Consider the following 27,384-nt stretch of genomic DNA (forward strand, 5'->3'; position numbering starts at 1 on the left):
TTGCGTCTAAACATGCCCGTCCAAGAGGGAAAGATTACAGATGGGCCCAATAAGAGCCAGGCCATGGCCGGCCCATTCCAGCCCTCCCCCAGCCCTTCCGGTTAGTGCATTCACGGAGTCTGACATGTGCCAGGCTCTGCCCTGGGACCTTCTACCCATGTGATCATCTTATCATTTATTTTATTTTATTTATTTATTTTTTGAGACAGAGTCTTACTATGTCACCTTCGGTAGAGTGCTGTGGTATCACAGCTCACAGAAACTTCAAACTTTTGGGCTTAAGCAATTCTCTTGCCTCAGCCTCCCAAGTAGCTGGGGCCACAGGCGGCCGCCACAATGCTGGCTATCTTTTGTTACAGTTGTCATTGTTGTTTAGCTCGCCGGGGCCGGGTTTAAACCCACCAGCCTCGGGGTATGTGGCCGGTGCTGTAACCACTGTGCTACGGGTGCTGAGCCCCCTGTGATTATCTTTAGTGTTGAGTGTGGCGGGAGTCCTGTCCTCAGCCTTGCACCCTCCAGAGTGACTCTTGAAAGTGTCCACATGCTTCAGTCCAGAGCCCTTAGTGGCTTCCTGGCACAGTCACATAGGAAGGTCCTGCCACAGCCTACAAAGCCTGACTCAGTCTGGCCCCAGCCACCTCTCTGACCTCAGTATTTCCATTGTTGCTTTACAAACTACCCCAAACGCCGTGGCTTAAGCCATTTTGTCATTTCTGCTGATTCTGTGCACGAGAATGAAGCAGTGCATGGGCCGTCTGCTGGGGTCGGAGCGCCCATGACAGCCTCCGTGGCAGTGCCCAGTGAGGATGCCCCAGGGTGTTAGGGACATGGGGGGGACCTGTGGCTCTCCTCCCTCGTAGGATTACTGCCTCTTCTCCACATGGTTGAGCCAAGTAGCTGGGCATCTCAACAGCAGCCTAGGTCCCAAGAGCACAGAAGAGGAAGCCACCAGGCCCTCTTAGGACTTGGAGCTGTGACTGGCAAAGCATCACTTCTGTTGCATCCTTTGGAAAGCAAGTCACCGGTCTAGCTTAGATCAAAGGGGAGCACAGAAGGAGCCTCGCACGTGTATGTCCACCTGCAAAACAGCCTCCTGCCATTCACTCTTGTCCAACATGCCACGCACACACCCCCATCCCTGAGCTTTGCACTTCCTGTTTCCCTCTGTCCAGGTTTTTACCTCCACAGGGAAACCATACCTGACCCTGCCCTATCAAAAACAGCACATACCCCCGTGTCACCTCTGTGCTCTTACATCACTCTGTTTTTTGGGTTTTTTTTCATTGCATAATGTTTATTGCCTGTTCATTTTCTTTTCTTTCCTTTTTTTGAGACAGAGGGTCACTATGTCACCCTCAGTAGAGTGCTGTGGCATCACAGCTCACAGCAACCTCAAACTCCTGGGCTTAAGCAATTCTCTTGCCTCAGCCTCCCAAGTAGCTGGGACTACTGGCGCCTGCCACAATGCCCAGCTATTTTTTATTGCAGTTGTCATTGTTGTTTGGCAGGCCCAGGCCAGATTCAAGCCCACCAGCTCCAATGTATGTAGCTGGCTCCCTAGATGCTGAGCCACCACAGGCACCGAGCCGCCTGTTCATTTTCTTATCGTTCCTTCCCCATCTCAGAATATAAGCGCTATTCGAGCAGGGCATTTCCTTCATTCACTGCAGTATCCCTAGCACCAGATATGAAACATGGTAGATTGGGCGGCACCTGTGGCTCAGTGAGTAGGGCGCCGGCCCCATATGCCGAGGGTGGTGGGTTCAAACCCAGCCCCGGCCAAACTGCAACAGAAAAATAGCCGGGCGTTGTGGCGGGCGCCTGTAGTCCCAGCTGCTCGGGAGGCTGAGGCAAGAGAATCGCTTCAGCCCAAGAGTTGGAGGTTGCTGTGAGCCGTGTGACATCATGGCACTCTACCCGAGGGCCGTACAGTGAGACTCTGTCTCTACAAAAAAAAAAAAAAGAAACATGGTAGATAGAGTTGTTGCAGGCGTGTGTATTCAAGATGAGGAAAGTGAAGTACAGAGAAGTTAGTAACTTTCCCAAAGACACACAGCTAACATACCACAGAGCTGGGATTCAAACCCAAGCAATTTAGCATCTTGCATAAAGTCATAGATGCTTTGCTGCTTATAGGGGCAATTCCTGAGGTCATTATGCTGCCTCTTTCTTTCTTTCTTTCTTTCTTTTTTTGCAGTTTCTTTTTTGGCCCGGACTGGGTTTGAACCTGCCACCTCCAGCATATGGGGCCGGTGCCCTAGCCCTACCCCTTTGAGCCACAGGCACCGCCCTTCTTTCTTTCTTTATTTTTTTTAGAGACAGAGTCTCATTTTGTCGCCCTCGGTAGAGTGCGGTGGCATCACAGCTCACAGCAACCTCAAACTCTTGAGCTAAAGTGATTCTCTTGCTTCAGTCTCCTGAGTAGCTAGGACTACAGGTACCCACCACAATGCCCGGCTATTTTTTTTTGTTGTTGCAGTTTGGCCAGGGCCGGGTTTGAACCCGCCACCCTCTGTATATGGGGCCGGCGCCCTACTCACTGAGCCACAGGCGCCGCCCTGCGTCCTCTTTCTTTTTCCTGAGTCCTGTCTGTCTCTACTCAGAATTCCCACAAGTAAAATCTGATCGGGCATGAGGATAGCTTCCCTCCTCTTCAACAGAAAGTCCACCTGCCTTCGACTGCTACAGCAAAGCTTGCTTCTAGAAAGGAATAAGGGTTTTGGAGTCAGATAGACCTGGCTTTCTTCTAGCACCCCCAATCACCAGCTCTCTAAATGCAAGCAAATTATAGATGTCATTCACTCTGAAGGCTGGTTTGGGGTGGCCTCAGCTCAGACATCATCCCCCATGGTCTCAGCCATGAGCTCAAGGCTGCAGGGCTGCAGAGAAGAGCAGAGGCCAGCAAAGGCTGGGCTTAGAGAGGGCAAAGCATCATTTATACTGTACTCCCTTGGTCTGAGCAGATCACCAGGCCAGCCCAAATTCCATAAATATGTGGGAAGTTCTTGACACCGGGCCTGACACATGGGGAGGGCTCAGTAAATGCTATTATTACTGTTGTTGATGTTGTTGTCTCTGTGCGTTTGGATTCTTGGAGCTAATATTACAAGCGCCATTTGACAAATGCAAAAAAGAATTTAGAAAACTTGCCCAATGCCATACTTTTAGCTAATGGGCTGTAGGCAAAGATTAGAAATCAGATATCATACAATAAAGCACGTTTACCCACAAATCTGTAGAACATAAACCCATTTGCAGACGATTTCATTGCCATAAACAACATCATGGTAAATAAAATAAGATGTGAATATTCTTTTTTTTGGAGGCAGAGTCTCACTCTTTTGCCCAGGCTAGAGTGCTGTGGCATCAGCCTACCTCACAGCAACCTCAAACTCCTGGGTTCAAATGATCCTCCCATTTCAGTCTCTTGAGTAGCTGGGACTATAGGCACCCACCACAATGCCCTGCTAGTTTTTCTAGTTTAGTAGAGATGCGGTCTTGCATTGCTCAGTCTGGTCTCAAATGCCTGCGCTTCAGGGATCCTCTTGCCTCTGCCTCCTGAGTAGCTGGGACTACAGGTGCCCCCTGAAATACGGGCTAATTTTTTCTATTTTTCGTAGAGATGAGGTCTCAGTTTTGCTTAGGCTGGTATCAAACTTCTGAACTCAAGGGATTCTCCTGCAGTGGCCTCCCAGAGTGCTAGGAATACAAGAGTGAGCCATCATGCCCACCCAGATCCAAATGTTCTTGTTGCCAGTTATTATCTGCAAGGTTTAGTTATGGGGTCCAAGTCTCTTCTTAAGGTTTTGTAGTTTGGCTCCCAAGCTCACTGAAGTGAATAATGGCTTTCTTCTCTCTTACCCAGAGAACCCCTCTCTGGACTCCAGTTGCTTCTCCTCTCCACCTGTCAACTTCCTTCAAGAATTGCCAAGCTACCGGTCCATTGCACGCAGGAGGACAAACATCCTTAGCCGGGACAAGCCAAGTGGCATTCTGCTGAAGCCGACAGACTCTTATGGCTCCAACCTGGAGGAAGGACTCACTGATAATCTCAATAGCCAATCCATTCGAAAGTATGCGCTGAACATCTCCGAGAAGCGGAGACTAAGGTTTGTCTGTTAGTCGCCTGGAAACTACCTAATGTACGTTATGGGCAGAGATGCATTTTATTCATAAAATACATTTTTTTTTTTTTTAAGAGATAGAGTCTCACTTTGTCGCCCTCGGTAGAGTGCCGTGGCATCACAGCTCACAGCAACCTCCAACTCCTGGGTTTAGGCGATTGTCTTGCCTCAGCCTCCCAAGTAGCTGGGACTACAGGTGCCTGCCACAACGCCAGGCTATGTTTTTGTTGTAGTTGTTATTGTTGTTTGGCAGGCCTGGGCCGGGTTTGAACCCATCAGCCCCAGTGTATGTGGCCAGTGCCCTAGCTGCTGAGCTACAGGCAGTGCCTAGACCAGTGTTTCTTACCTGGAGGAAATTTTGCCCCCTGATGGATATTTGACAAGGTCTGATTGTTACAACTGAAGGGTAGTGCTACCAGCATCTAGTAGGTATAGACCAGAGATGCTGGATCTGTGCAAGATCGAAAAGTCCACTGAAGTCTGGGCATAATGGCTCTGGCCTATAATCCTAGCATTCTGGGAGGCCAAGGCAAGAGGATCACTTGAGCTCAGGAGTTTGAGACCAGCTTGAGCAAGAGTGAGACCCTATCTCTATTAAAAAATAGAAAAATCAGTGGGGGATTCTGGCAGGCACCTACAGTCCCAGTGACTCAGGAGGCTGAGGCAGGAGGATCACTTGAGCCCAAGAGTTTGAGGTTGCCGTGAGCTAGGCTGAGGCCATGACACTCTAGCCTGGGCAACAGAGTGAGACTCTGTCTCCTCCTCCCGAAAAGAGAAGAGAAAAGCCCTTGTAGATAAGCCCAGTGCCTGGCCTGTAATACCAGCTTCGCAACTTAGAAGGAGGGAAAGGAAATAGAGGTGGCCATACAGCAATTTTTATGCCTCCTTTGGAAAAGAGGAAGAATGTACAGTGTTCACAGAGTAGAAAGAGGCAGGTGCCAAAACCCCAAGGGCAGGTTCAGGAATCCATGAGACATGCCTGGCCTGGGGCCGAGGAGAGGACCGGAGCAGCCTGGAAGCCAGGGCCTGGCTGAGAGGGGCTTTGAATTCCAGCTGAAAGGATATGCTTTTTATTCTGTAAATAATGAGGAGTTATAAAATTAAAAAATTGTAAAATTTTTTTACAATGTTTTGTTAGTTACAAGGCAGGTTGTGGTGGCTCACACCTATAATCTTAGCACTCCGGGAGGCCAAGGCATGTGGATCACTTGAGTTCAGGAGTCAAGACCAACCGGAGCAACAGCGAGACCCCATATTTAAAAGTAGCTGGGCATTGTTGTGGACACCTGTAGTCCCAGCTACCTGGGAGGCTGAGGCAAGAGAATCCCTTGAGCCCAAGAGTTTAAGGTTGCTGTGAGCTATGATGCTGTGGCACTCTACTAAGGGTGGCAAAGCAGGACTGTGACTCAAAAACAACAACAACAACAACAAAACCCTTTTTGTTAATTATTGTAAGAAATACACATAAAGTTTAGTTTGAATCATTTTAAAGCGTACAATTCAGTGGCATTCAGTACACTGAGAATGTTGTGCAATTGTCACCACTGTCCAGTTCCGGAAATGTTTTATCTCCTTCAGTGGAGACTTGGTACCCATTAAACAGCCACTGTCTGTTTCCCGCTCCCCTCAGCCCCAGGTAGCCCCTAACCTACTGTCTGTCTCTGTAGATTTGCCTACTCTGGATATTTAGTGCAAGTGGAATCTATAGTAACACGACCTTTTGTGTCCGGCTTCTGTTACTTAGCGCGTTTCAAAGTTCGTCTATGTTGTAGCACAAATCGGTACATCATTTCTTTTTAAAGCGGAATACTGCATTGTGGGGCCACACCAGGACTTTTAACCTACTCGTCTCTCTGTGGACATTTGGGTCATTCCCACCTTTTGCCCATTGGGAATCGTGGTGCTATGAACATTCATGGTACATCTTCATTGCAGAGCCCTATTTTCAGTGCTTTGGGGTTTGTACCTAGGAGTGGAATTGCAGGCTCATATGGTAATTCCACATTTACCATGTGGAGAAACTGCCAAACTGTTCTCCACAGTGACTGCACTGCTTTATAGTCCCAGCTGCGGTGTGTGAGCCTCCAGGTTTCTCCCACCCTCTCAGCTGCAGTTTTATTGGATGTGGAGGCGCGATGATGCTGCCATTGCCATTGTCATGATCATGGGGGCTTTTTTTGAGACAGAGCCTCAAGCTGTCACCCTGGGTAGAGTACCGTGACATCACAGCTTACAGCAGCCTCAAACTCCTGGGCTCAAGCGATTCTCCTGCCTCCACCTCCCAAGTAGCTGGGACCACAGGAGCCCGCCACAGCGCCTGGCTGTTTTTTGGTTGCAGCACTCATTTGGCGGGACCTGGCTGGATTTGAACCTGCCAGCTCAGGTATATGTGGCTTGTGCCTCAGCTGCTTGAGCCACAGGCACCGAGCCTTTTTTTTTTTTTTTGAGACAGAGTCTCACTATGTCAGCCCTCAGTAGAGTGCTATGATATCACAGCTCACAGCAACCTCCAACTCTTGGGCTTAAGTGATTCTCTTGCCTCAGCCTCCCTAGTAGCTAGGACTACAGGCATCCGCCACGATGCCCAGCTATATTTTTGTTGTTATTGCAGTTGTCGTTGTTGTTTAGTTGGCCTGGGCCGAGTTCCAACCGCCAGCCCCGGTGCATGTGGCCAGCGCCATAACCACTGTGCCAGAGGAGCTGAGCCATGATCGTGTTTTTTTTTTTTTTATAGAGACAGAGTCTCACTTTATGGCCCTCGGTAGAGTGCCGTGGCCTCACACAGCTCACAGCAACCTCCAACTCCTGGGCTTAAGCGATTCTCTTGCCTCAGCCTCCCGAGTAGCTGAGACTACAGGCGCCCGCCACAACGCCCGGCTATTTTTTGGTTGCAGTTTGGCCGGGGCCGGGTTTGAAGCCGCCACCCTCAGTATATGGGGCCGGCGCCTTACCCACTGAGCCACAGGCGCCGCCCCATGATCGTGTTTTTAATACAGGGACATTCAGGAGACCCAAATGAAGTATCTCTCCGAGTGGGATCAATGGAAACGGTATAGCAGCAAGTCTTGGAAGAGATTCCTGGAGAAGGCTCGCGAGATGACGACCCATCTGGAGTTGTGGCGAAATGACATTCGCAGCATAGAAGGTACTGTACCTCAAATTCTCTGCAGTCTCATCTGCAGAAGTGTCTGGGGAAAAAACAGTACAGCATCTTTTGTTTTTGTTTTTTTTTGCATTTTTTGCTGGGGCTGGGTTTGAACTCGTCACCTCTGGCATATGGGGCCGGCGCCCTACTCCTTTGAGCCACAGGCGCCACCCAGTACAGCTTCATTTTTAATAAACACTAGCTGAATTGAGCATTTTCTTTCCTTCCATGATGAATGTTAGCAACAAACCACTGTTAGGCTTGGTGGAACCTATGTCTTCACCATCAGGGCAAATTATGGATGTTTTCCTTCCTTTCCAGCTGTTGTCATTATCTTCATTCACACACATCACTACTTTGAAATTTCTTTTTTTTATTGTTGGGGATTCATTGAGGGTATAAGAAACGAGGTTACACTGATTGCATTTGTTAGGTAAAGTCCCTCTTACAATTGTGTCTTGCCCCCAAAAGGTGTGGCACACACCAAGGCCCCACCTCCCTCCCTCATTCTCTCTCTCTGCTTTCCTTTCCCCCACCCCTCCCTCCTTTCTCTCTCTGCTCTCCCCTTCCCCACCCCCACTTGTCATTAATTGTCATTAATTGTCCTCATATCAAAATTGAGTACATAGGAGTCATGCTTCTCTATTCTTGTGATGCTTTACTAAGACTAATGTGTTTGCTACTTTGAAATTGAATAGGAAGGTTGTTATTAGGTTGGGTGGGTGCCATGACTCACGCCTGTCATCCTAGCTCTCCGGGAGGTCACGATGGGAGTATTTCTTGTGCTCAGGAGTTGGAGACCAGTCTGAGCATGAGCAGACCCCATCTCTACTAAATATAGAAAAATTAGCTGGTGTGGTTGTATACACCTGTAGTCCCAGCTACTTGGGAGCTGAAGCAGGAAAATGGCCTGAGTCCAGGAGTCTGAGGTTGCTGGGAGCTGAGCTATAATGATGCCAGTGCACTTTACCCAGGCAATAGAGCAAGACTCGACTGGACATCGTAGCTCACACCTGTAATCCTAGCACTTTGGGAGGCCAAGGCAGGTGGACTGCCTGAGTTCAAAAACTTGAGACCAGCCTCAGCAAGTGAGATCCCGACTCTATTAAAAACAGAAGAACTAGCCAGGCATTGTAGTGGCACCTGTAGTCCCAACTACTTGGGAAGGCCTAGGCAAAAAGATGGCTGGAACCCAGGAGTTTGAGGTTGCTGTGAGCAATCAAGCAAAACATTTCTCAAGCATTTCTTCAAAACTGCTAACATACCTTTTTGTTGCTGTTGGTTTACTTGAAAGAGTGTAGGCATATTTGTAATGGGTTTCATAGGCTCCCTTAAAACTTCAACCACACACTCATACTTTTTCTCTTGAGATTTAAGTGTAACATCATGTTTGGAACAAACTAATAAAAGCTAACTTTTATGGAGCATTTGTATAAACGAGGCATTGTGGTAAGCATATTGCTCATTTTATCTCAGTTAATCTTCATAAGAACCATTCATATAGGTACTTACCATATGCCTGTCTCAGAGAGGTTAAGATCTTGCTCAAGTTCACTCAGCCCGAATGAGGCAGAGCTAGGGTTTGAACCCAGGCATTCAGGCTTCAGAACTGGACAGAGTGGCTAAAATCTTGCACTCTGATTTTTTTGTTGTTGTTGTTGCAGTTTGGCCGGGGCTGGGTTTGAACCCGCCACCCTCGGCATATGGGGCCAGTGCCCTACTCACTGAGCCACAGGCACCGCCCCTTGTACTCTGATTTTCATTCAGAAAATAACTTGTGCATTCTAGGGCAGGTTCTGTCTGGGATTGGGACTTAGATTTTCTCTTCAGTTGCTCTGCCTCTGTGAATTCTTGGCTGGCTGGGTGCTCATTTGGCATGAGAGAAGGGGTGATAAGCAAGCTTCTTGCCTCTGGCACGTTATTATTAGAGAGAGGCAAAGACTGGATATCTTATATTTTTGTCTCTGAAGATACGTTCTTTGTCCCCACTAAGAACCAGCAGACACCCTTGCTCTTCAGGATGCTGTCTGTCCTCAGCAATTTAATCATTGTCTAGTGGAAAGATGGTTTTCTATTTGAAAATAAATTATCATAATTCACCACAATAACAGAACAAAGGAGAAAAATTATATGCTCATCCCAATTGATACGGAAAAAAAGCATTGATAATTTTCCCTTCTCATTCTTAGCAAATAATAGATGAGACTTTACCTAATGTAATAAAAACATCTGCAAAAATTCTACATCAAGCATCATATTTGACAGTGAAATACTGAAAGCTTTTCCTCTGAGATTGAGAATGAGAAAAATATGCTTATTATTACAGATTCTAGTCAACATCACCCTGGAAGTACTACCTGATGTAGTATCAGGGGAGTAAAAGGAATAATAATTGAAAAGGAAGAAATGTCTTTTTTTTTTTTGCAGATGAAAATAAATATGAAAACTATTAGAATTAATACGTTAATTTAACAAGGTTAATTGTTAATTTAGCAAAGTCCACTAATTGTAGCACTAATTGTGCTACTGACAAACGTAGAAAATAAATTTTTTTTTTTTTTTTTGTAGAAACAGAGTCTCACTTTATGGCCCTCGGTAGAGTGCCGTGGCCTCACACAGCTCACAGCAACCTCCAACTCCTGGGCTTAAGCGATTCTCTTGCCTCAGCCTCCCGAGTAGCTGGGACTACAGGCATCCGCCACAACGCCCGGCTATTTTTTGGTGGCAGTTTGGCCGGGGCCAGGTTTGAACCCGCCACCCTTGGTATATGGGGCTGGCGCCTTACCAACTGAGCCACAGGCGCCACCCAGAAAATAAAATTTTTTAAGTGATGAAATTTACAGTGGCATCAAAAATGTCAGATACCTAGGAATATAGCTAAAGAAAGATATGCAAAAAAGGGAAAAAGAACAAAAAGAAAGATATGCAATAATTCTGCACAGAAAACTATAAACTATGATTGAGAGAAATTAAAGAAGACCTAAATATACCATGTTCATGGATCAGAAGACTCAATTGTATAAAAAGATATCACTTCTCAGATTGACCTGTATATAATATTTCATGTGATTCCAGTTAGAATCTCAGCAGATTGTGTGTGTGAAAATCAATACACTGATTCAAACAGTGTACAAGCAAAAGTGTAGAAGCAAACAGTGTAAAAGCAAAAGACAAGGATATCTAGGATAATTTTAAAGGAGACAAAGCTGAAAGTCTTATTATAAATATGGAATAAATAAGACAGTCTAGTATTGGTACAAGGATAGACAAGTAGACCCATGGGACAGTATAGAGTTCAGAAGCAAATTCATACATATACGGTCAAGTGATTTCCCCAAAAGGCAATGAATAAATAAAATGAAGTCTGGTCTTTTTCATATGAGAGAAAATAAATACTGAGGCCTCCCTCAGCATTCTCATACAATTAATTCAAGGTTGTAGATTTACATGGGAATAGTTCCCACCAAGATATATCTAACTTTAGCTTTCTGTGGCTATCTGAAGCTACAACATCTGTGGGTCAGTCAATACTTTTGGTCAATGATGTCTGAATTTATTTTTTCCAGGGAAATTTGGCACTGGGATTCAATCCTATTTCTCCTTCTTGCGGTTCTTGGTGTTGCTGAATTTGGTGATATTTCTGATCATCTTTATGCTGGTTTTGCTCCCAATCTTACTTACCAAATACAAGATCACCAACAGCAGCTTTGTGCTCATTCCATTCAAAGACACAGGTGAGTCCTAGGCCTAGTTTACCATGAAGCGTGTTTTTTGCTGCGTACCTTGCTACAATGCTTCTTTGGCTAAGAATCTTTATTGTAAGTTTGGGGTAACTGTATTAGTCTGGATAGCCTAGGCTATGCTGCAGAAACAAATGACCCCATAACTCTCAGTGCCTGATAACCACAATGGTTTATTTCTTACTCACAGCCTATATATCCATCATGGGTTGGTGGTTTTCACTCTGGGTTCCATCTGATGGAACAGCCTCTGTCTGGATCATTGATCGTCAGTGATCAGTCAGTTACAGTGGCCAAGGAACTGTAACCTATGCTAGCTCCTGTCGCTTCTGCCTAGAGATGACACATAAAAATGCAAGTTACTTGGCCACTGCTGAGTGCATCTGGGCATTTGGGAGGAGTAATGCAGGATAACAAAAGTAGACTGTTTATTTCAAGATTTTTATCTCTGATAAGGATAATGCTTATGAGTCCCATTTATTTATTTTTTATTTTTTTATTTTTTTGAGAAGGATTGTAGCATGTAATTATGGAAGCTAAGAAATTCCAAGATCTATGGTCAGCAAACTGGAGACACAGGGGATCAATGTTGTAGTTTAAGTCTGAAGGTTTGAGGAACAAGAGAACCAATGATGTAAATTCAAGTCTAAGAGCCAGCAGGATTGAAACCCACGAAGAGCCAAGGTTTCAGGTAGATTCCAAAGTCAGGAGAAGACCAATGTTCCAGCTCAAGCAGTCAGGCAGGCCAAAATCCTCTCCTACGGAACATTTTTGTGCTGTTCAGGCCTTCATCTTACTGGAGGAAGCCCACCCATGTTAGGGAGGACAATCTGCTTTCCTCAGTCTTCTGATTTATATGTTCATCTCACCCAGAAACACCCTCAAAGACACACCCTGAATCATGTTTGACCAAATGTCTGTGCACCCACATCCAGGCAAGTTGACACATAAAATTAACTATCACAGGGATCATCCAGGGAGATCACAGTAGATGATTCAAACCTTTCCCCCAACAACCTCTGACTGAGCACAGGCTGGGTGCAAGGTCCTGCTCTTCAGACTCTCTGAATGCCCACTGGATTCTGTTCAATCTGATTTGATTGCAACTGTAGAACAGACCTTTGCCACAGTGAGTTCATATCCACAGAGATCCTCCTGTAGATGTGGACTGGATGGATAGCCTGCTTAAGCTCATGGTTTCTATGATTCTAGGTGATGGATGGAAATAATGTCTTGCAATAGGCAGAAGTTCTGGGAGGCAGGGAGGGATGAGCTACTAAATCAGAACTTCTCAAGGACTGTAGGAACTACCTGCAGAGCTTGTTAAAAATGCAGAAACTGATTCAGTAACTCTGAAGTAGAGCCTGAGATTCTGCATCTGTAACAAGTTCTCGGGTGTTGCTGATGCTCTGGAGACCACATTTTGAGTAGTGAGATTATTAGATGAGCTTTGAGGTGGCTTCTGATTCTCTAAATTCAGTCCAATTCAGCAAGCGTTCCCTGAGAACTTATTGTGTACCACGATGCCATGGAGGAGCTAATAGAGGTATAAGACACGTTTCCTGTCTTTAAAGAGCCAACTTATAGGGCGGCGCCTGTGGCTCAGTCAATAGGGCGCTGGCCCCATACACTGAGGGTGGCGGGTTCAAACCCATCCACCCAACCCAAACTGCAACCAAAAAATAGCCGGGCGTTGTGGCGGGTGCCTGCAGTCCCAGCCGCTCGGGAGGCTGAGGCAAGAGAATCTCTTAAGCCCAGGAGTTGGAGGTTGCTGTGAGCTGTGTGAGGCCACGGCACTCTACCGAGGGCCATAAAGTGAGACTCTGTCTCATTTCATTCCTCGCTCCCTTTGTGCTCTCCCATTGCCTCCTTTGTCTCTCCCTCTCCAAGCCTGCTTGTGGCTGTCGAGTCCCATTTATTTAATACTGGTTGTGTGCCAGACTTTACAATAGGTGCTGAACTTGTGTTTTCTTTCTTTCTTTTTTTTTTTTTTTTTTGAGACAGAGTCTCACTATGTCGCCCTTGGTAGAGGGCTGTGGTGTCACAGCTCACAGCAGCCTCCAACTCTTGGGCCTAAGCAATTCTGTTGCCTCAGCCTCTCACGTAGCTGGGACTACAGGTGCCTGCCACAATGCCCGGCTATTTTTTGGTTGCAGTTGTCATTGTTGTTTAGCTGGCCTGGGCTGGGTTCGAGCCTACCAGCTCCAGTATATGTGGCCGGCGCCATAACCACTGTTTCTTATTCATCTTTTTATCTACTATTATATCTGCTGCAGAGGGATGAAGAAACATTTGTTGCAAGAATAAACACATGCATGTTACAATTATAAGAGAGCTGAGCTGAAAATGGCCTTAGAGCAGTGGTTCTCAACTTTCCTAATGCCCTTTAATACAGTTCCTGTGGGTCGCGACCCACAGTTTGAGAACTGTCTTAGAGAAACTGGTTCAACTACCTTTTTTTTCTTTTTTTGAGACAAGAGTCTCACTTTGTTGCCCTTGGTAGAGTGCCCTGGTGTCATAGCTCACAGAAACCTCAAACTCTTGGACTCAAGCAATCCTCTTGCTTCAGCTTTTCATTTTTAGTAGAGACAGGGTATCACTCTTGCTCAGACTTATCTTGAACTCGTGAGTTCAAGCGATCCACCCGCCTCACCTTCCTAGAGAGTTAGGATTACAGGTGTGAGCCACCACACCTGACCATATGGATTTCTTGAAAGTAAAACAATGTATTTACACATAGCAATCTTTCTATATTAGTTGTACTTCAGATGGGATAACAGTTATATGAATCACATATCCCTAAGCGTATGCAGACATGAACCCCAAATCACAAAACACACGTACAAGCAGAAAACATGTTTGTTTTTTTGAGACAGAGTCTCACTTTGTCACCCTTGGTAGAATGCCGTGGTGTCACAGCTCACAGCAACCTCTAGCTCTTGGGATTAAGTGATTCTCTTACCTCAGCCTCCCAAGTAGCTGGGACTACAGGCACCTGCCACACGCCTGGATGTTTTTTAGTTGTAGTTGTCATTGTTGTTTGGCAGGACTGGGCTGGATTCGAACCTGCCAGCTCCAGTGTATGTGGCTGGTGCCCAAGCTGCTGAGCTACGGGCACCAAGCCAGAAAACATGTTTTCAATATGGATCCCCATACGAAATGTATAGAGAAGACATCTATTCCCCACATGTTTAGGGAGAATAGTGAAGGAAATACTGAAAATAGAAAAAGAAGAAAATAGAAGGAAATGCTACTGTACTTGACATATTAGGGTTGGGATTACACATAGAAAATCACAAATACACAAGTACACATTCACAAACAAATAAGCAAAAACGTATATATACAGTCATATGGCACATAATGATATTTCATTCAACAACAGACCACATATGCAACAGTAGTAAGATTTTTTTTTTTTAAATTTGGGATGAATATGAGGATATATACGATTAGGTTACATTGTTTGCATTTGTAGTCCTATAAGATTATAATACCATATTTTTGCTGTACCTCTCTATGGTTAGCTATGCAAATACGTACCATTGTCTTGCAGTTGACTGCAATATTCAGTACAGTAACATGCTGTCCAGGTGTGCAGCCCAGGAGCAGTAGGCTGTACCATATAGTTGAGGTGTGTGGCACGCTAAGTCATCTAGGTTTGTGTAAGCACCATGCCCCATTGTTAAGCAACATATGACTGTATGTGCTTATATACAAATTGTGATAAACAAGTACAGAAGCTGGGCATGGTGGCTCACACCTGTAATCCCAGCACTCTGGGAGGCTGAGGCAGGTGGACTGTTTGAGCTCAGGAGTTCTAGACCAGCCTGAGCAAGAATGAGACCCTGTCACTACTAAAATAGAAAAACTAGTTGGGGCTGGGCAGAGTGGCTCATGCCTGTAATCCTAGCACTCTGGGAGGCCGAGGCAGGTGGATTGCTTGAGTTTTGAGACCCTGTCTCTACTAAAATAGAAAAACTAGTTGGGCATTGTGGGGGGCACCTATAGTCCCAGCTACTTGGGAGGCTGAGGCAAGAGGATCTCTTGAGCCCAAGAGTTTGAGGCTGCTGCTCATGATGACCAAGGCATTCTACCCTAGGGTGATGGAGTGAGACTCTTGTCAGGGAAAAAAAAAAGTTACAGAGACTACAAAAGCCTTTCAGCTGACGTTCTTGTTTTTGTTCTTTGCAGATATACAATGCACAGAATATCCAATAAGTAGCTCTGGACTCATTTACTTTTACAGTTATATCATAGACTTGCTTTCTGGAACTGTAAGTATTTAACATAATCTTTTATTTGGACCCTAAATATACTGAAAATTGGTGGATTTAAAGATCAGTTTCCTGAATGCGTGCAGTGAGAGTCAAGCACAAAAGAAACAGGACTTGTGATTACAGCAGTAAGGACAATGTTCACCCACCCCTGCTAGCAGGACAGGAAACACGCTCTGTCACTTGCAGCCATTGTCCTTTTCACAGTCCTTGTCACCTTCCTACTGTAACAAAATACCGTGTTCCCCCCACAGAAAGAAGTTTCAGTGAAAATGAACCTGGATAGAATTTATTTAATTTCTCTGATGCTGAAAACCTTAAATATTTTGGGGTGCTAAACTGTATGGATGAAAGCTGTGTCCCCACCCCCCAGAAATCACACACAGAAACATGTGTGATGCACAGACTCACTTCTGCACACACCTCATGTACACAGGCCTACACAGATTCCTTGAAATGTCTTAAAAGTCTATGGATGCTAGGTTAATACCCCCTGCTCTAAAATGGAATTAATTTCATTGTTCTTAGAGTAGTTCTAAAGTTTTTTCTTATCATCTTCTGAAAAAATGATTTTGTGGGTATGTGTTAGTTTTTTCATCCCACTTTTTTTTAGCAAGTTAGATTGCAGCTATGAAAAGAGGCCATCTGTGCCTTCTAAACCAGGGTTTCTCAACCTCAGCACTATCGGTGTTTGGGATCAGAGCACTCTGTGTTGTGGGGGCCATCCTGTGTATTATGGGATGTGGAGGGACACCCCTGGTGTCTATCCACTGGATGCCAGTGGCACACTCTGTCCAGCTGTAACAACAAAAAATGTTTTTAGACACTGCCAAATGTTTTCTGGGGGACAGAATTGCCCCCAGTTGAGAAGCTCTGCTATATTATGAAGTACAAATAAATAGTAATATCATTCTGAAAGTTGTCATGGTTTTGAGCTTCCATTTTTCTGAACAGATGGGTAGAAAGCCTGGTATTTGTCCATGGCATTTGTTTTTGTTTTTTCTTTTTCTTTTTGAGACAGAGTCTTGCCCTATCACCTTCAGTAGAGTACAGTGGCATCATCATAGCACATAGTAACCTCAAACTCTTGGGCTCACACGATCCTCCCAATTCAGCCTCCTGAGTAGCTGGGACTACAGGTGCCTGCCACAACAAGGCTTGGCTAATTTTTCTAGTTTTACTAGAAAGGGAGTCTCACTCTTGCTCAGACTGGTCTCACTCCTGAGCTAAAATGATCCTCCTGCCTCGGCCTCCCAGAGTGCTGGGATTGCAGGTGGGAGCTACCTTGCCTGGCCCTATCCATATGTTCTTAGGCCAGCTTTACATATCTTGATTACTGTTGCTTTGTAATAAGCTTTGAAGTGGGGTCATATGAACCTTCCACCATTGTTATTTTTCAAGGTTGTTTTGGTTGTTCTGGGTCTTTTGTAAAGTTCCATATAAATTTTAGGGTTAGCTTGTCAGTCTCTAAAAAGAAGCTGGCTGGGATTCTGTTAGGGATTCTGTTGAATCTGTAGATCAATTTGATGAGTACTGCAGTGGATCCCCTGACGCACAAACATGGGATGTTTTTCCATTTGTTTAGCTTTCCTTAATTTTCTTCCCCAATGACTTACTGCGTTCAGACTATGAGATTTGCACTTTTTCTGTTAAATTCACTCCTAAGTGTTTTAGTCTTTTTTTTTTTTAGTGTTTTAGTCTTTTTTGATGCTGTGGCACATGGAATTTTGTTCTTAATTTCAGTTTTGGATTATTACTTGTGCATTTGTAATGCTAAGGTTTGGTCAGTGTGACTGGGTACCCCTAAATCTCTGGGGATGAAGTAAGGACACTCAGATACGTATGTAGTGTTAGTACCTTGAGGCGGGAACTGCTTCTGGTTCCTTACAGTGAGCTGATCAGTCTGACCTCATGCCCTTGGGTTTCTTTCAGGGTTTCTTGGAGGAGACCAGCCTCTTTTATGGACATTACACCATCGACGGCGTGAAATTTCAGAACTTCACCTATGATCTTCCCCTGGCTTATGTGTTAAGCACAATTGTCTACCTGGCCCTGAGCCTTATTTGGATAGTGAAAAGGTAAAGTTTTATCTTTTTTTTTTTTTTTGAGACAGAGTCTCAATCTGTCACCGTGGGTAGAGTGCCCTGGCATCATAGCTCACAGCAACCTCAAACTCTTGGACTTAAGCAATTCTCTTGCCTCAGCCTCCTAAGTAGCTGGGACTACAGGTGCCTGCCACAACGCCTGGCTATTTTTTTAAGAGACAGGGTCTCACTCTTGCTCAGGCTGGTCTCCAACTACCGAGCTCAGACAATCCACCTGCCTTGGCTTCCCAGAGTGCGAGGATTCTAGGCGTGAGCCACCACACTTGGCATAAGGATTCATCTTGTCATTGTGTTATCTCTGAATTACCTTTCATGGCTGGTGTCTGTAAGCTCTGAGCTCTGAGCTCTGGGAGCCTTTGCCCAAAGGATGAGTGGCATTCAGGGGTGGGGTTTGTGGGGAAAGATTTGTGAGTATGTTGGCACCCAAGGAGACCTGGATGAAGTGGGAGGCAGGATTTGGGAGCTGGTGTAGCAGCCTCGGTTACTTCAGTCATTATTGAACACAGCTGGCAATCCCATCAGCACCTGTGCACACCTTATCTTTAGTATGGTTGTATATTAACTAGGTCTCTATTGGGTTGTAGGTGGCAGAAATCCCAATCTGGCTAGCTGGGGCAAAGAGGTATTGAGTGCCTGAGAGAACCAAGGAAGGCAGGAAACTCAGATTACAGTAAGGACAGAGATGGAGCCACGGCTTATTAACAAGATCAAAAACAAAAGTTCCCTCATCTTTAATTCTTTTGTGGAGTGGCAGTTTCCTTAAGTAGTGGGAAATAGGGCATCTTATAGTTTCCCTCTGCCTGTGACTTCCTGGCACAGGTGCAGAAATCCTTTGAAGAGACATGTTGGCTTTGCTTCATTCAGGTACTCAGCCCCAACACTTCAACTATGGCCAGGGGGTTAGGGTCACAGGACAACATGGCTTTCCATGGTAGATAAGTGGTTTAATGAGAGATAGTAATTTCCAAGAAAATGGAAATTTAATTACTGTAACAGACGATTGTCTCCAAAGGTACAATGACTCAAGCATAATAGACATTATCTTTCTTTTTTACATGACAATTCTGGGTAGGGGCACAGGTTAGTGTGATAGAATCCTTCTCATGGCATTCTCGGACTTACATTGACTGAAGTACGGCCATCTTTAGCATGTGGCTTTGAAGATTCTGCTGAAGGCTGGGAGGAGAAGGCATGATGGAGTGCCATGTGGAAGGTATTTATAGGCCATTCCTGGAAGTGATGTATATCACTCACATCCCATTGGCTGCACTCTGTCACATGACCATAGCTAACTGTGAGGGAGGCTGGGAAATGTCCCTGGCTGGGCAGCCACTTCCCAGTGGTAACACTGTACTATAGAAGGTGAACCACAGATTTTTTTTGAGACTGAGTCTCATTATGTTGCCCTCCATGGCGTGCCGTGGCATCACAGCTCCCAGCAACCTCAGACTCTTGGGCTTAAGCGATTCTCTTGCTTCAGCCTCCCAAGTAGCTGGGACTACAGGTGCCCACCACAACACCCGGCTATTTTTTATTGCAGTTGTCATTGTTGTTTAGCTGGCCCAGGTCAGGTTCGAAGCTGCCAGCCTTGGCGTATGTGGCTGACACTGTGCCAAGCCTGACTCACAGATTTTTGATGGACAGCTTGATCTTGCTCAGGCTCACCAACCTCAGGGCCTTGGTTGCTTTCTGGGCAAGATGGTGAAGGGAAGGCTGGGTGTGATGCAATGAGGGAAAGGCCTGCCATGGCACTGGAGGAGGGAGTGCTATAGAGTGGCAAAGAGTACGGGCTTTGGAATCCAGAGACGAAGGTCTGAATGTCAGACACTTCACCTCTTTGATTCTTATTTTCTTCACCTATGAAATATATAAACCTGAGGCAGCACCTATGGCTCAGTGAGTAGGATGCTGGCCCCATATACCAAGGGTGGCAGATCGAACCCAGCCCGGGCCAAACTGTAACAAGGAATATATACACCTGGGAAGGTTGTTGGGAGGATTCACTGAACAAGCCAGCACCTCATAGACATCTATAAAATTAAAATCATCATTATCGTCATCAAATTAGCACCAGCTCCAACTCCCTGGATCTAGAGAAATAATATTCCTGGGCGGTGCCTGTGACTCAGTGAGTAGGGCGCCAGCCCAATATACTGAGGGTGGTGGGTTTGAACCTGGCCCCAGCCAAACTGCAACAACAACAACAAAAAATAGCTGGGTGTTGTGGCAGGTGCCTGTAGTCCCAGCTACTTGGGAGGCTGAGGCAAGAGAATCGCCTAAGCCCAAGAGCTGGAGGTTGCTGTGAGCTGTGATGCTACAGCACTCTACCAAGGGTGACAAAGTGAGACTCTGTCTCTAAAAAAAAAAAAAAAGAAGGGCGGCGCCTATGGCTCAGTCGGTAAGGCGCCGGCCCCATATATCGAGGGTGGCGGGTTCAAACCCGGCCCCGGCCAAACTGCAACCAAAAAATAGCCGGGCGTTGTGGCGGGCGCCTGTAGTCCCAGCTACTCGGGAGGTTGAGGCAAGAGAATCGCTTAAGCCCAGGAGTTGGAGGTTGCTGTGAGCTGTGTGAGGCCACGGCACTCTACCGAGGGCCATAAAGTGAGACTCTGTCTCTACAAAAAAAAATAAAAAAAAAAAAAGAAAAGAAAAGAAATAATATTCCTTTCTTTGGATCTTAGCTTCCTTATCTGTAAAACATAGGTTTGGCCTGAATCAGAGGTTTTCAGCCAGCCACAGTGGCTCATACCTATAATCCCAGCAATTTTGGAGCCTGAGGCAAGAAGACCACTTGAGGCCAGACATTTGAGACCAGCCTGGGCAGTGAGACCCTCATCTCTACAAAAAATTAAAAAATTACTCCATGTGTGACACGTGCTTGTAATCCCAGCTACTCAGGAGGCTGAGGCAGGAGGAATGCTTAAGCCCTGGAATTTGAGACCACTGCACCCCAGCCTGGGCAACAGAGCAAGACCCTGTCTCAAAAGAGAAAAAAAAAAGATAAATCAGAGGTTTTCAACTGGGATGAATCATCATGAGCTTTATAAAATAGTGTATTTCTGGATATTCCCTGCACCAAGAGATTTACTAAATTGAAAATCTCAGATTATGAACCCATTTGGGGGACTTGCATTTTAAGAAAACAACCCAGGTGATTCTGATATGAAATCCTTGCCGTGACCCTTTGGCAGAATGATTGACCACAATAATTCCTTCCACTTCAATCTGTTTTCTTTCTTTTTTTTTTTTTGTAGAGACAGAGTCTCACTGTACCGCCCTTGGTAGAGTGCCGTGGCGTCACACGGCTCACAGCAACCTCCAAGTCTTGGGCTTACGCGATTCTCTTGCCTCAGCTTCCCGAGCAGCTGGGACTACAGGCGCCCGCCACAACGCCCGGCTATTTTTTTTGTTGCAGTTTGGCCGGGGCTGGGCTTGAACCCGCCACCCTCGGTATATGGGGCCGGCGCCCTACTCACTGAGCCACAGGCGCCGCCCTCAATCTGTTTTCTTTACACCTCGCTGGCAAATCCTGAAAATAAACCATTTCATCCACAGAGGACTGTGTGTGGCATGTAGTGTTTTTATATATTTTTTATATAAAGGGTATATTTTTTCCATGAAAGCATTTGAAGGAATAAAAATTATGAAATGTGCAACAGAGTCATATTTGGCCTAAACAGATGTTCACTAAGTATCTGTTTAACTTATTATCTAAGTCATATATTCATTCATTTATCCATGAGTTCATATTGGCCATAGTATGGCCCAGGCATTCTGGATATAAAGATGGCAGGACAGCTGGGGTACCTGCCCTCAAGGAATTTAAAATTTAGTTAGAGTAAGGGGCTTTAAGTAGTAAACAGAAAAAGAAGAAAATTTCAGATTAAGGTCATTGCCATGAAGAAAATAAAAGGAACCGACTTGCAGTGGAAGTATTGTGACTTTAGATGGGGGTTAGGAATCATAAAGGAGATATTTGAGCTGAAACCTGCTAAAACAGCAAGGACCCCAGCCACGGGAGGAGTCAGGAGAAGAACTATCTCTTAGTGGGAAGCACCATGGGCAGAGGTCCCGAGGCAGGATTAGGGATGTGCGTGTTTATGGAAAGGCAGGAGAATCAGGGTAGTTACATAGGAGAGGCAGGGGATCCCTAGGCCGTATTAAAGAGTTTGCATTTTATTCCAGTGGTGTTAGACGCCATTTGGTGAATGAAAGGAAATGATTTTTCACAATGAGATACCCGGCACTCCACCACATGTATTTAGAATGGTCCAACTTGACCATGTCAGAATGGGCTAAACATGCAGCCACGTGTAACTTTTTAAATTTTACACAAAACCAATTCTTGAACCTCTATTTTGCTATTGTTCTTACAAGAAGGATGATTGTGTTTTGGGGTCAGGTCAGTGGAAGGGTTCAAAATCAACCTGATTCGGAGTGAGGAGCACTTCCAGAGTTACTGCAACAAGATCTTTGCTGGCTGGAACTTCTGCATCACCAACCGCACCACTGCGGATCTGAAGCACAGCAGCTTGAGGTACGAGCTCCGGGTAAGTGCTGTTGGGTTTTCCTGGGAAGGGTCCCCACCTGCAAAGTTCTGCCTTGGGAGGCTGAGTGTGCAGCTTGCAGAGGATCTAGGGTGGGGGCCAGGCTGTCCCCGATGCTTAGCAAGTTCCCCCTATGTAGTTTTCAAGAGCTCTTCACTGCCAATAGCTTACAGGGGTTTATCACCTTGCATCCAAGCAGGGGCGCTGGTGAACTGGGTCTGGGAAAAGAGGTGAAGAGGTGGGGACACACCGTGGCTAGGAGATTGTGCGCCCCCCCCCAACATGCCTTCTAGGGAACTGAGGAGTGAATGTTATGATAACAGGGTGGCGTGGAGAGTAAGTGTCTGAAATTGTGCAAGAAAATTTCCAAATTAATAAGGAGAGGAAGAGTAATGAAGAGCATCTGGATCAAACCCATCAAAGAGAAAAAGGAGGCCCAGGTGGGAGGATCACTTGAAGCCAGCAGTTCAAAACCAGCCTGAGCAAGAGCAAGACCTTGTCTCTACAAAAAAAATAGAAAAATAAGCAGGGCGTAGTGGTGCACACCTGTAGTTCCAGCTACTGAGAAAGCTGAGGCAGGAGGATCTCTTGAGCCCAGGAGTTTGCGGTTGGGGTGAGCTATGATGACACCACTGTACTCTAGCGTAGGCAACAGCACACGATGCTGTTTCGAAAAAAGAAAAGAAAAAAGAGAAAGAGAAGGAGCCATGTAAATCAAAGCCTAATAAAATAAGGTGGAAGGAATAAAATCAAATGTATTATTATTTCTTACATGGAATCTGAGCAAATTGAATTCTCCTATTAAAATCAAGAGACTACCATATGGGGTTAAAAGAAAAAATAACAATACCCACCTATATGTTGTTTAAAAAATGACACATGCTGGGCGCGGTGGCTCATGCCTGTAATCCCAGCACTTTGGGAGGCCGAGGTGGGCCGATCGCCTGAGCTCACGAGTTCAAGACCAGCCTGAGCTAGAGTAAGACCCCCACCTCTAAAAATAGCTGGGCATTGTGGCAGGCACCTGTATTCCTAGCTACTTGGGAGGCTGAGGCAAGAGAATCGCTTAAGCCCAAGAGTAAGAGGTTGCTGTGAGCTGTGACACCAGGGCACTCTACCTGGGGGCAACAAAGTAAGGTTCTGTCTCAAAAGAAAAAAAAAAATGACACATACTATACTTAACTGGCAGGAGCAATACCATGATCACCAAGGTAGTTTTCCCAGGGCTGGGCTTATCCATTGCACTCCAGATGCACTGACTCCTGTGATTTCCCCAAATGTGGGAAACTGGACTGCCTAATTTGTGGTATCAGTGGACTGCATTTATGCTTTCCCCTATTTAAAAAAAAAAAATGACGGGCGGCACCTGTGGCTCAGTGAGTAGGGCGCCAGCCCCATATGCAGAGGGTGGCGGGTTCGGACCCAGCCCCGGCCAAACCGCAACAGAAAAATAGCCGGGCGTTGTGGCGGGCGCCTGTAGTCCCAGCTGCTCGGGAGACTGAGGCAAGAGAATCGCGTAAGCCTAAGAGTTAGAGGTTGCTGTGAGCCGTGTGACGCCACGGCACTCTACCCGAGGGTGGTACAGGGAGACTCTGTCTCTACAAAAAAAAAAAAAAAAAAATGACACATACTATATGTAGGAAATGCCATGAATAGATTATAGCTCTGTTTTCATGTGTATTGCGAAGCCTGATTGCAGAGTGAAATGAGAGTTTCTGCCTTGTCTTAGGCACTTAGAAGTCACAACAATTTGTTTGGGTTAGTCTGGGAACGTATCTCAGTAGAGATGAATATTTAAGGCAAGTTGTACAGATGGATGGGGTGGGTATAATCAAAGATCCGATTCCTGAATATTCCTACATCTCCAGCACTCACAGATAAATTTTCTTTGATCCCCAGGCAGATCTGGAGGAAGAAAGAATACGGCAGAAAATAGCAGAAAGGACCTCAGAAGAAACGATACGCATTTACTCTCTGAGACTGTTTTTGAACTGTATTGTTCTGGCTGTTTTAGTCGCGTGCTTTTATGCGATCTATATAGCAACTATCTTCTCGCAAGAACACATGAAGAAAGTGAGTACTCCTCGAGGGTCAGTTTAACTTGTAGTCTGGTTGGGGATCGCGTTAACTCCATTGTGAACCTGTGCGGTAAATACTGCCATCATTTCTGTTTTATGCTTAGGGATAAAAGTTTGCCTGATACGATGGAGAGCCGAAAATCTGAGATGATCAATTTCCACTTTTAAATTTTAAAAAGCATCTAAAATAAGAGTGTTTGAGACACCTACTTGTCCTGGAATTCACAATATTCAAATCTAGGTTGGATTGCCTGGATTGTACCCTGACATCCCTATGCCTCTACTTACTAGCTAGGGCCTCAGTTTACCTAAAGTGGCAGTGGTTTTGAAAACTGAAGTTGGACTAGTGGCACTGCTTCCTGAAATCATGTATCTGGGACCCAGTTTGCATGGCTGTCTGTAGGGCATGGCCCTCTTCTGTGTGGTAAAAATGAGCTCTCCATCATGTTTACACTCTAGGCAATAGGAAGGAGGTGAAGGGGCTGAGATGCACATCCCTTCCCTTGAAGGTCATGATCTGGATGTTGCACTTAAACTTATATCCCCTTGGCCTGAATTTAGTCACAGCTGTACCTACTTATAAGGGAGGCCAAGATAGTTCCTTTTTTTTTAAGAGACGGGGTCTTAAAATTGATCATACCTCACTGCAATCTCCAACGCCTGGGCTCAAGCAACCCTCCCATCTCAGCCTCCCAAGTAGCTGGGCCAACCAGGTAGACATTATTACCACACTTCACTCATTGTTTACATTTTTTGCAGAGACAAGGTCTCAAGTCACTCAGGCTAGTCTCCAGTTCTCCAGCAATCCTCCACCTTGGCCTCCCAAAGAGCATGGCAGGACGTTTGCTTTTTATTCTGGATAGCTATGTATGTGGCTAAATAGTGTGTTGCTATGAAAGGAGAAAATGGCTCTTCCATATTCATCACTACTACATCCTTGAAAAGACTTTGATTTGCCAATTTATGCCGAATACATGGATTGTGTTTTTTATATGTCACCTAAATAAATCCAACAGAGCTCATTTTTCTTCCAGCATGGTGCTAGATACCTGTGTTTGGGCACCTGAGGAGGGAGATGACTTATGTTTATAGGCCATGTTGAACACATGTTGACCATGTGTTTTGTTTGTCAAATGTGCGTAGTTGAATTTTTTTAGTGTTAACTCATTTGGTTGCAATTTATTATGCTTTTGACCAGTAAGTTTTTTTTATCTTCCTAGGAGATTGACAAGATGGTTTTTGGAGAGAACCTCTTGATATTGTACCTACCATCTATCGTGATCACACTGGCCAATTTTATCACCCCCATCATTTTCGCCAAGATCATCCACTATGAGGATTATTCCCCAGGTTTTGAGATCCGGCTTACAATTCTTCGGTAATGCATAACTCGAAGATGGCCTGCATGCCAAGCAGACCACCACTTGTCTGCTCCTTGCCTGTGGCAGACATTACTAATCAGTGGTGGTACATCTTGCCGCTGAAATAAGAATCCTCAACCTTCAGACAGCCCCCATGAATGAATCAGTGTCTATACCAGCAGTGAAATGTCTTTGATTTGAGAGTTTAGTCATGGTGTTACATTTTTGGCCCAGGTATTAGCACACTGACAGCTGAGGACTTAGGCTCAGGCCCATACAAGAAAGTATTGCTCTGAAGCTGTCATAAATGACAGGCATAGGCAGAGTCCAGGGCAGAGGACCAGGTAGGAATTGTATGAAACTTCAGAGTTCTCTTTCTGCTCCTCAAATTCCTGAGCTTACATTTGCATCTTTTTTTTTTTTTTTTTTTTTTTTGAGACAGAGTCTCAGTTGCCCTGGGGTTGAGTGCCATGGTATCATAGCTCACAGCAACATCAAACTCTTAGGCTCAAGTGATGCTCTTGCCTCAATCTCCTGAGTAGCTGAGACTATAGGCACATGCCACAATTCCCCAGTAGTTTTTTTTTTTGTTTTTTTTTTCCTATTTGTAGGGACAGGGTCTCTTGCTCAGGTTGTTCTTGAACTCCCAAGTTCAGGCAATCCACCTGCCTCAGCCTCCTAGAGTGCTAGGATTACAGGAGTGAGCCACCACGCCCGCCCTACATCTTACTTTTTAAAGTTTTTTATTTTGGAAATTTTCAAAAGAACAAATACCCTGTTTTCCCGAAAATAAGGCAGTGTCTTATTTTAAGGTGTGCTCCCAAAGATGCGCTAGGTCTTATTTTCAGGGGACACCTTATCTTTCCTGTAAGTAGGTCTTATTTTCGGAGGATGTCTTATTTTCGGGGATACGGGGTAGTATAACAGACTCCCATGTGCCCATCACATAGCATCAACCATTCTCAACCTTTTGCTAATCTTGTTTTATCCATCCCCCATTCCCACTTTTGCTGGATTGTTTTAAGGAAATCTCAGGCAACATGTCATTTCACCTGTAAACACGTCAGTATATCTCTGAAGTAATAAGGGATTTTTTAAAAAATACAGTAGAACCTCTGTAAGTTGACCACCCAGTGGACTCTAAAAATCTGGTCAACATCAGAAACGAGGCCTATTCTCCTGATACATACATGGGGTGCCTGTCCAGTCTGTGAAAATTAGGTCAACACAGGGAGGTGGTCAGCTCTGGAGGTTCTGCTGTATAACCATCATCACACCTAATCAAATTGAGTCAGTCTCCCTGGTGGCCTGGTGGGATGGCAGATGGCTTTTTGTGGTTGATTTGTTCACATCACCTGCTGTGATTTGGTTGTTATGTCACTTACATCCTTTTTATTGTTGTAAGAATTTTCCCTCCCGTTTTGTGATGCCATTTATCCTGTAACGTACCTCCTATTCTGGATTTCGTTCATTGTTTTCTTGGGGTATGTTTAATCTGTTTTTCTATACCCATAGTTTCTGTAAACTACGGTGCAGAGTCAGAGTTTTTATTAGACTCCATTTCACTTTTTAGTTATGGAAACCTCATCGGAAGTGTGATGTCCTATCTGCTTTATCCCATCAGGAGGTCCCATCAGGGGCAACAGACTTAGTAATAAGTGCAAGCACATGGTTGTGAGTTGAACTTTTCCATTTTTTAATGTTTCTATCTAGTTTTTAATACAAACCAAACAATAGGAAACCATCCTTTTTGGTTTTTTGCAGTTTTTGGCCAGGGCTGGGTTTGAACTGCCACCTCCAATATATGGGGCCGGCGCCCTACTCCTTTGAGCCACAGGCACTGCCCCAGTAGAAAACCATCTTTAAAAAACAACTTTCCCTCTCTGCTCACCTCCTTTGAATCCCTGGGAATAGCCAATGTGCCTCCCTCTCCATGGTCCTGGGTTTTCTTGCCAAGAAATAAACATTCACACATGTCTACCTGTCTTCTAAAAATAGGATCATATC

The 27,384-nt window shown here is 45.2% G+C and overlaps 1 protein-coding gene and 1 non-coding gene across 2 annotated transcripts in view; both read left to right on the forward strand.

The window, feature by feature from the left end:
- The window catches only part of TMC7 (transmembrane channel like 7), a 58,969-nt gene that overhangs the window by 16,554 nt on the left and 15,031 nt on the right, over positions 1 to 27,384 (forward strand). The window contains exons 2-9 of the mRNA XM_053557567.1: positions 3,866 to 4,109; positions 7,121 to 7,269; positions 10,836 to 11,003; positions 15,204 to 15,286; positions 17,219 to 17,364; positions 21,794 to 21,941; positions 23,838 to 24,011; positions 25,237 to 25,394. Of these exons, the coding sequence (XP_053413542.1) occupies positions 3,866 to 4,109; positions 7,121 to 7,269; positions 10,836 to 11,003; positions 15,204 to 15,286; positions 17,219 to 17,364; positions 21,794 to 21,941; positions 23,838 to 24,011; positions 25,237 to 25,394 (1,270 nt within the window). The remainder of the gene's footprint in view (positions 1 to 3,865; positions 4,110 to 7,120; positions 7,270 to 10,835; positions 11,004 to 15,203; positions 15,287 to 17,218; positions 17,365 to 21,793; positions 21,942 to 23,837; positions 24,012 to 25,236; positions 25,395 to 27,384) is intronic.
- Positions 23,113 to 23,276, forward strand: LOC128563062 (U1 spliceosomal RNA). Its single transcript, XR_008373723.1, has one exon. It is a non-coding gene; the product is annotated as a U1 spliceosomal RNA (small nuclear RNA).

The sequence above is a fragment of the Nycticebus coucang genome, chromosome 12 (genome assembly GCF_027406575.1).
Source record: "Nycticebus coucang isolate mNycCou1 chromosome 12, mNycCou1.pri, whole genome shotgun sequence".
Classification (NCBI taxonomy): Eukaryota; Metazoa; Chordata; class Mammalia; order Primates; family Lorisidae; genus Nycticebus; species Nycticebus coucang.